The sequence below is a fragment of the Microtus ochrogaster genome, linkage group LG2, assembly GCF_000317375.1.
Source record: "Microtus ochrogaster isolate Prairie Vole_2 linkage group LG2, MicOch1.0, whole genome shotgun sequence".
NCBI classification, from domain to species: domain Eukaryota; kingdom Metazoa; phylum Chordata; class Mammalia; order Rodentia; family Cricetidae; genus Microtus; species Microtus ochrogaster.
Window position 1 is genome coordinate 8,713,093 of NC_022028.1, and position 9,646 is coordinate 8,722,738.

At 45.9% G+C, this 9,646-nt stretch overlaps 1 protein-coding gene across 1 annotated transcript in view; it reads right to left on the minus strand.

Moving 5' to 3' along the window:
• Spats1 (spermatogenesis associated serine rich 1) overlaps positions 1–8,628 on the minus strand; it is a 26,118-nt gene extending 17,490 nt beyond the window's left edge. Inside the window, exons 1-3 of the mRNA XM_013350981.2 lie at positions 8,374–8,628; positions 7,827–7,961; positions 1,352–1,499 (exon numbers count right to left, since the gene is read on the minus strand). Of these exons, the coding sequence (XP_013206435.2) occupies positions 1,352–1,499; positions 7,827–7,953 (275 nt within the window). The 5' untranslated portion in view covers positions 7,954–7,961; positions 8,374–8,628. The remainder of the gene's footprint in view (positions 1–1,351; positions 1,500–7,826; positions 7,962–8,373) is intronic.
• Between the last annotated feature and the right edge of the window lie 1,018 nt (positions 8,629–9,646).

The window sequence follows — 9,646 nt, forward strand, 5'->3', positions numbered from 1 at the left end:
GCGGATCTCTGTGAGTTCGAGACCAGCCTGGTCTACAAGAGCTAGTTCCAGGACAGGCTCCAAAACCACAGAGAAACCCTGTCTTGAAAAACCAAAAAAAAAAAAAATACAAAAAAATACAAAAACAGATAGTGGCAGTGGCTGTACAACACTGTGAATGTAATTAGTGCCACTTCATGGTGCACTTAAAAAGGGACAGAATGTCTTTGCGTTAGATGTATTTTAAAAATTTATTTTTTTGTGTATGAGTGTTTTACTTGCAATGTAAAGGTACCATGTATCCACAGTGCCCATGGTGGCCAGAAAAAGGTGTCAGATTCCTTGGGACTAGAGTTCCTGGTGATAGTGAGTCACCTTATGGGTTCTGGGAACCAAAGTCAGGTGAGCCATCTCTCCAGCCCTCTGTGCTGGAACTCTTGGGTCTTAGCCAGTGAGAGACATCTGGCTCCATTCTCTTCATGTCCCCTTATGTCCTCTTACTTTTACCTGTCTTCCCATGTTACCTGAAGGAGGCACGGGAGGTGGACCCCTGGAGGTCTCTGGTCTCTATAAGAGGCACGCATGCTTCTTTGGCGCTCTGATTTTTTTTTCTTTTATCATTTTTAAAATGAAGGACCCCTGTCGGACCCAGGGCCTTGGCAGTCTAGCAAGTAAGTGTTCTGTGCTGAGCTACATTCTCGGCCTTAAGAAGTTTGTTGTGTTGTTTAAGATTTATTTATTTATTTTCTGTATATGAGTGCTCTATGTGCCTTTATGTCAGAAGAAACCATCAGATCCCAATACAGATGGTTGTGAGCCACCATGTGGGTGCTGGGAATTGAACCCAGGCCCTCTGGAAGGGTAGTCAGTGCTTTTAACCACTGAACCCTCTTTCCAACCACATCATCGTCATCATCACCACCATCATTATTAGTGTGAGTAGGTGTGTGTGTGTGTGTGTGTGTGTGTGTGTAGTGTGTGAATAAGGGAGTGTGTGCCAAAGCACATGTATGGACATCAGAGGACAGCTTTGGAAGAGCAGCCGGTGTTCTTAACCACTGAGCCATCTCCCCAGCCCGGGTAATACTCTTGACAGTATCTCTTAGGATGCTCGTTCTTTATTTTCTTTCATTCTTTTGATAGTGTATGTGTGTCCGCGCGTGTGTATAACTCTCTCAAGTTATCTTTTGATCTCCACCTGTTCATAATGGCATGCATGCACACACATGGGGGTAAATAAATAATAAATAAATGTTAAAAACAAAAAAATACAATTTGGTCGAACTCACACAGATCATCATTGGAGGAGTTGGAATTTGAACCTAGGTAGCCTAGCTCTAAAGTTGTTGTCCAGCAGGACACACACACTTACTCAGAGTGAATCAACCCTCCAGGAGGTCCCGGAGGCTCAGTGACTCTCCAACCTACTTCATCAGAAGATGAAAGATTGGTCCTTCCATCAGAGGCTGACCTGCTGGCCAAGGAACCCCTGGACTCTAGAACATCACTGTGCTTGGCACCTGCAACACAGATGTCACCATTTAAGTATATCGCTGAAATATCTGACAGCCTATTTTATTTCCTACATTATATTTTTAAAATGGGGGAAGGGGTCTGGTGAGATGGCTTGGTGGGGAAAGGGGCTTGCTGCCAAGCCTGCCAACCTGAGTTCAATCCCCAGATCTCACAGGTGGCAAGAGAGCCACCTCTCCAGTCCAGGTACTCATACTCTTGACAGTGTCTCTTAGCATGCTCGTTCTTTATTTTCTTTCATTCTGAGGGTTTTCCTCTAACCTCCACATGGGCACCATGGCAAAGCACACCTATACTCACACCCAATAAGTCAAATTTGAAAGCAGCTATGATTTAGTATTCACTGTGTCCTGAGAGTCGTGTTAACCCCCGCCACACACATTATCCCATCTAGCTCTTGTAAGTGATCTTAAGTGCATGCATGCATGTGCACACACACACACTCACACACACACACACACACACACACGCATGCACACATGCACTCATGGTGAGGAAGTAGGTTCAGAAGGCTATGCCCTCACCTACATTCAGGGAAAAACTAAACATCCAGGCCCAAGTTTGTTGACAATATTGTGGTGCCAGAGTCTGAATTGCAACCACTAATCTGGACTGCTTATGCCTCCCCAGGGCTCACCTGGTCCAAACTGCGTGCAGAGAGATCTGAAGCAGCTAGGTGTCGCTATTCACTGTACAGACACCATACAGTATGGCACAATTCTCCAGAGAATTTTCCATCTCGTGACAGGATGAATGAGCGCAGCTGGCGACCATGGCCCAAGAAGCGCCTTCAGAAACTTCCATACCTCCCATTATTGAGCCACTCATTCACAAACATAACTTTGCCACCAATGGTATCTAAAATAGCACCTGGCATGACTCAGATCCCAAGCAGCACTTGAATAAATGAATGCAAAGAATTACATGTAGCTCATTTGGTAGCATGCTTGCATGGTGTACAGGAAGCCCTGGGTTCCATTTCTAGCACTGAAGAAAGCAGGCATGGTGGCCCATGCCTGTGATACCAGCACTTGGGAGGTAGGGGCAGGAAAATCAGAAGTTCAAGGTTACCCTCAGCTACATAAAGAGTTCAAGGAGGAGAAAAGGGGAAAAGAAGAAAATAATTCTAACCCTCCCAGCCACTGGTAATGACAAAAGAGTGCTTTAAGTCTGTGGCTATCATATGGAGAGATGAATCATTCTTTTTAGTTTGCTGTTTGATTTATATCTTATGAAAGTCAGTCTGTTCTTTATCATCTTACATTATCATGTGCCCTGTTAAATTATTTTCTTAAGATTTATTATTGTTGTCGTTGTTGTTAATTATGTGTAAGTGTGTATGGCTGCATGGCTACATGTCTGTGTGTGTACCACATGTGTGCCTGTGCTCCTGGAGGCCAAAAGAGGGCATCAGATCCCATGGAACTAGAGTTACAGATTGCTGTGAGCCATCTGATGTGGATGCTGGGAACTGAATTCTTCTGCAAGAGCAGCAAGTTCTCTTACTGCCTGAGCCTCCTCTCCTCGCCTCTCCACTCCTCCAGTTACTTATTTTAAAGGCTAGATGAATAGACACTGTATTTCTTTGTGCATAACTTCATAGAGCACAGAAGCTCAATAAACACAATGAAATCATTTGTGATAAGAAATTTATACAGGCATGGTGGTGCACGCCTTTAATCCCAGCACTCAGGAGTCAGAGGCGGGGTGATTTTGACACCAGTCTGGTCTACAGAGTGAGTTCTGGGACAGCCAAGGCTACACAGAGAAATCCTGTCTCGAAAAATCAAGAGAAAAAGAAAAGGAAGGAAGGAAGAAAGGAGAGAAGGAAGGAGGGAAGAAGGGAAGAAAGGAAGGAAGGAAGGAAGGAAGGAAGGAAGGAAGGAAGGAAGGAAGGAAGGAAGGAAGAAGGAAGGAAGGAAGAAGGAGAGAGAATTGAAGAGGAGGAGATGTAAGGGAGGGAAAGGGAAGGGGGAAGTGAAAGGAGCGGACACACAGCACAGCCTTCTCGGGATTATGGTTTTGATTCCAAACTTCGAAGGTTAGCCAAACTACTTCCTCTCTTCAAAATTCTCCATCCCATCTCCAGGTTTTCTGGACTGAGGCCTGTGACAGCTATAGACTCCCAGAACTCTGGGAGCCAGAGCCCAGGGTGACCTTAGGTACAGTGAGGCCAGTGGTTGCCAGAGGTAGGAGCAGCTGCGATAAAGCCAAGGCCAGGGAAATGGACAGAAAAGGGACAGAGCTATGAGGAGGGCAGGGCAGTCCCCAGCAACCAGAGAAGGAACCATCTTTATACCAGGCCACAAAAGAGCCAAAAAAATGGCATATAGACTCCACTTCCAACGCAACGTAATTAGAAATCAATAATAAAGACAGCCCCAAGCGAAAACCCCGCCATAAGCTAGGGAGCTCAAACCACATTGCTGAATAATTCATCAAAAAAAAACATCATAATGGAAATCACATTGACGTTCAGCGAATTTAGGTGCTACACATTAAAGCCTGTGGGATCCAACTAAAACAGTAATTAGAAACTTGGGTTCTTAAATGCAAATACTGCACTTCCCCCAATATAGGGCCTCAAAATGCCTCCCCTGGAAGGATATTTCATGTGTATTTTAATAACTAAAGCTTGCCTGAAGGTCAGTGCAAAGCAGCCACACTAGTTAGCCACAGAGGCCGGGCGGTGGGGGTGCATGCCTTTAATCCCAGCAATAGAGAGGATATAAGGAAGAGATGAGACAGGAATAATAATATATAATAATATCAGTCTGAAGATGTCAAAGAGGTAAGAGCACTCTAGTGGCTTTTCTGATCTTCAGGTTGAACCCCAATATTTGTCTCTGAGTTTTTACTAATCACGTTATACTGCCCTGCCCAGGCACAGGAAGAGTGCCTTCTGGACTAATGGCAGCAGTGCTCTGGGGAAGTCAATTACCCCACTCCCAGCTCCCGCCATGGGTTGCTGCCTAGCTCAAAGGCTGTGGTGGGGAGTAACAAGCTCAGGATACTTTCTCTGCTCTAGATGTTCACCGTTCATCAGGAAACCTGCTCTAATGAATGCCAGGTAAGCTATGCCTCTCTAAATCACTGTAGGATGAGAAAGAATGACATCTTCAAAAAAAAAAAAAAAAAAAAAAAAACAAAGTGGGGATTGGAGAAATAGCCAGGGGTTAAAAGCCCTTGCTGCTCTTGCAGAGGACCTGAGTTCATTTTCCAGCACCCTTTGTAGGAGCCTCACAACCACCTGTAACTCCAGCTCCCTCTTCTGGTCCCCATGGGTAACTACATTCATGTGTGCATATCCACACACGTAGACTTTTTTTGTTTGGTTTGGTTTGGATTTTAAGACAGGCTTTTCTTTGTGTAGCCCTGGCTGTCCTGGAACTTGCTCTGTAGACCAGGCTGGCCTCGAATCAGAGATCTCCCTGCCTGTGCCTTCCAACTGCTGGGATTAAAGGTATGAGCCACCACTGTCCAGCCAAGCCATATTAATTTTAATGGACATTTTTTTTTTAAGACCAAAGGAAGGTTCTGGAAACAAGAAAGGAATTCATGGAGAAAGAGAGTCTGGAAGAAAGTCTGCCTTTGGTGCAATCTGTAAAACTCAAGATTTTCACATCTTTGGGCAGGAACAACATCTTCCATCAACGAAGTGTATGCTCACACCTGTCATCTTGGCTAATGCAAACCCCCTCTGTCTAGCAAGGGGAAGGATAATTCAGCAAAATATGTTGGCTTAATATGGAGTGTTTTCGATAAGAAAAAACCTCAGTTCCCTACTTCCTGCTTTTTTTCTGCTCAACAAGCAAGCTAAGGATCTAAGGTGGGTACCTACAGCAGTAAGGAGAGTAATGGGCCCTCCCTGCTGAAAAAAAGCACGTACCCACACATTGTACAAGGGGCTAGCTTGACCCTTTCATCCACAAGACCTGGACTCCCTGTTAAGATAAATCTTAGATGTGTGTCTCCTGAGAGGGTGTGTTGAGAATAGGCCATCCAGTTAAACAGTATGGATCCTCCCTGGCTCGCCCCTGAAGTGGCTTCCTCCTTATTCCAAATCAAATTGGAAAAAAAAAAAAAACCAGAAAGTTCTGGAAGCTTAAAGCTATATTCCCAGGGATTGGAAATGTAGTTCTGGGTTCAACACCAGCGCTGCATAGGACCAGATATGGTGATGCATGCCAGTAATCCCAGACTCAGGAGGTAAGAGGGACAGGAGTTCAAGGTCACCCTCTGCCACGTAGTGAGTTTAGGTTAATATGAACTACGTGGGACTGGGAAGGAAGGAGGAAACGGGGTTGGGGAGTAAAGGTGGGATCCCAGCACCCTTTCCTCCTTGCTATCCTAGCCATGTTGGGCAGTTGATGGTTCAAAGCCCTCCAGCTACTTCAGAACCAATTTACAGCTGAGGCCTCGGACGCCTCCCACCTCTCTCTAAGTTATGAAGGAGAATCAGATATGAAGAAACAGGACCTGAGAGACTGGGGACCAGGTTCAGCTGGGAAAAGATGAGACCTCTCCAGTTCCTTTTGCAGCACATTGGCTACTACTGAGCTACAATCATGACACTTGAGCCTGGATTCACCCTGAACAGGTTTTTGGGAAACTGTGGCTGTCCTCTGGACTCTGTGCCCTCAAGAGAACTGTGCTTCCTGCCGGGCGGTGGTGGAGCACGCCTTTAATCCCAGCACTTGGGAGGCAGAGGCAGGCGGATCTCTGTGAGTTCGAGACCAGCCTGGTCTACAGAGCTAGTTCCAGGACAGGCTCCAAAGCCACAGAGAAACCCTGTCTCGAAAAACCAAAAAAAAAAAAAAAGAGAGAGAACTGTGCTTCCGTCCTTCTTCCTCCACCTTAAGAGCCAGCTATGGAGTAAGAGCACTGGCCATTATTTCATTTAAACCCACCTGAGAGTGCTCACAATTTCCACCTGAAGTGCCCCAGCCAAAAAGCAGTACCGTATATCACCTAATATTTGAGCAAGAAAAAAAATGGATGCAGACAGGCAAGCAGAATCAGACCAAAGACCAGCCTCAGTATTTATTAACCAAAGCTCAAACCTCCGGCCCCTTTACTCATTTGGAATATACTTCCCAGCTGCCTGGAGTTCCGGTCAATAACATATTTTAATCTCTGCTTTGTCTTTGTTGTTGAAACAGGGTCTCCTGCAGTAGAGACCGACCTCAAAGTTGCTGTACAACTGAGGATGACCTTGAATTGATCCTCCTGCCTCCGCCTCCTGAGTGTGGGCACTGCAGGTGTGTGCATGCCAGCTTTAACTCCTCCTTTTGATGGTATTCTCTGCCAATCAGGTCTTGAATATAGACATGACTTCCTTGTGTATGTCCCCAACCAGCTCCCGTATAGCTCGGATCTGAAATGTTCTCCAAAAACCCATGTTTTGAAGACTTAGTTCCCAGTCGGTCACACTGTTGGGAGATGGTGGGAGAGGAAAGAGGGCTCCGCAGTTAAACACTGGCTGCTCTTGCAGAGGCCCGGACTTCTATTCCCAGAACCCACATTCTATTCCCAGTTCAACTTCAGTTCCAGGGGACCTCTTCTGCTGGCACCAGGCATATAAGCAGCACAAATGCATGCAAACATGCAGGCAAAACATACACATAAAATAAAGACAATCTTTAGACGGGAGGTGGTGGCACATGCCTTTAATCCCAGTACTCGAGAGGCAGAGACAGGTACATTTGAGACCAGCCTGGTCTACAGAGTGAGTTCCAGGATAGGCTCCAGATACAAAGAAACTCTGTCTCAAAAAAAAAAAAAAAACCCACAAAATATAACCTTTAAAAAACAATCGTCGTTTCTTGACCAAAGTGGAGATGCTTTGATCTGACACATGACGTCACTATGATATGTCACCAGAGGTCCAAAGCAACAGGACCACGGACAGAAACTAAAACCATGAGCCAAACCTGGAACTACAGAGGCTTGTAATCCCAGCACTTGGGGGCTTGAGGCAGGAGGATGGAGAATTTCAGGCTAGCTTGGGCTACATAAAGAAGTAGCAGTGGTGCTCAATCTCAATATATAAAGATTTATTTATTAATTATGTATACAACATTCTCAGTATTCTGTCTACATGTATGTCTGCAAGCCAGAAGAGGGCACCAGATCTTATTACAGATGGTTGTGAGCCACCATGTAGTTGTTGGTAATTGAACTCAGAACCTTTGGAAGAGCAAGCAGTGCTCTTAACCACTGAGCCATCTCTCCAGCCCCAGTGGTGTTCAATCTTAAAAAAAAATACTATAAAGCCACGAGTTAAGAGGTTATAAGCCCACCCAGAACTCAACTGAATCTCCTGTCCACCTTGGTCATGCCCAAGTCACTGTTCTCTGGAACCTTCTCCAGCTCTCTAGTACAGGCCGCTCTTGGAATGGGAGGAAGTTGGCAGCCGGGTTTGCCGTTTCCAGTACTCATGGGCTCACCTGTGCACGCGGTGATTTTAAATGAAAGAAACCAGAGACAAACAAAGGGTCTTGTTAGAAAGGCTGTCTTTCAAAACCCAACACAAGCCTTTGAAAGGTAAGAGGCAGAGCTGGGGTCTCTGTGGTGTTCCTGGGTTTGAATAACAACTCCCCTCGCCCCACCCAACCCCCAGCCGCCACTGCCTGCCCTCCCTCCCGACTCAGGGCTCCAGATACTCTCGTCCTACCCCATCCCAGAGTCTACTGAAACCACTGAGTACTACACCCACTTCCCTAGGTTGCGGGGGTGGGGGGGGAGAGCCCTTGATCTACCCTTGGACGACTCCATGGAGTTTATGGCCCAGATAAAAGCACCAACTGGCAACGGAACTGCCGAATGCCAAGGATGCAAAGGGAAAGTAAGGGTGCCTACCACCGCCTGCAAGGCTCAGTCCAGGGTTGCCAGGACAACCTGCCACTTCCTGCCGGCTGGCGCACGAGTCCTGATGTGCCTCTCTCCCAGAACCTGGTGCTCTGGCCTGGGTTGAAGATGGGGGTCTCAGGCGTGAAGAAGCTCAGGATTTTGTTTTAGCTTGTGGCTCTTTTCCAAGCAGCTGCCACTGCCACTCCTGTAACCTCCAGTGGCCGTGAACGATGCCTCTCACAAAGCTTGCAGATGCAGGTTTAGAATTGGCCCTGATTAGGCAGAACTCACCCACCATTTAGGGAGCCTTTTTCTGGGCCAGGCTCCCTGTTGGATGCTATCTTCCTTCAACAGCCAGCTGCGTTTTTCAAAATAGGAAACTGACTCTGAGCAAGGCTCATTCAAGGTCACCCAGAAAACGGATTCACTCCCAAGTTTCACCCTTACGAACTTATTACTTTTTCCATGGTATAGACTGAAATGTATTCCAACCCTTTCCCTAGTAAATCTTGCATGGAAAATTGTGGGGTTTTGTGTTTTTTTTTTTTTTTCTCCAACTCAAGCTTAGTCTCTAAATTTATATCGATACTTAGTTTCTCCTATGGTTAAGTGGGGAAAAAAATACGAATGTTTTAATTAATATAAATACTGATATTTGTGTGTGTGTTGTATGCATGTGCATGCACATGTGTGTGTGTGAGGCACACTAGCCTAGGCACATGCATGCAGGGGCCAGAGGTCAATGTCATGTGTCATCCTCCATTGCTCTCCACCTTAGTTTTTCTCTTTTTTTATACTTATTTATTTATTATGCATACAATATTCTGTCTGTGTGCATGTCTGCAGGCCAGAAGAGGGCACCAGACCCCATTACAAATGGTTGTGAACCACCATGTGGTTGCTGGGAATTGAACTCAGGACCTTTGGAAGAGCAAGCAATGCTCTTAACTTCTAAGTCATCTCTCCAGCCCCTTTTTTTAAAATTTATTTATTTATTATGTATAGTCTTCTGCCTGCGTGTGTGCCTAGAGGTCAGAAGAGGGCACCACATCTTGTTATAGACTGTTGTGAGCCATCATGTGGTTGCTGGGAATTGAACTCAGGACCTCTGGAAGAGCAGCCAGTGCTCTTAACCTCTGAGCCATCTCTCCAGCCCTCCACCTTATTTTTTGAAGCAGGGCTTTTCATTGAGCTGGAGCTCACTCACTGTTACAGCTGGGCTAGCCAGGAATCCCAGGTCTCTGCCTATTTTTGCTCCACCAACTTATAAACTCAGCATATG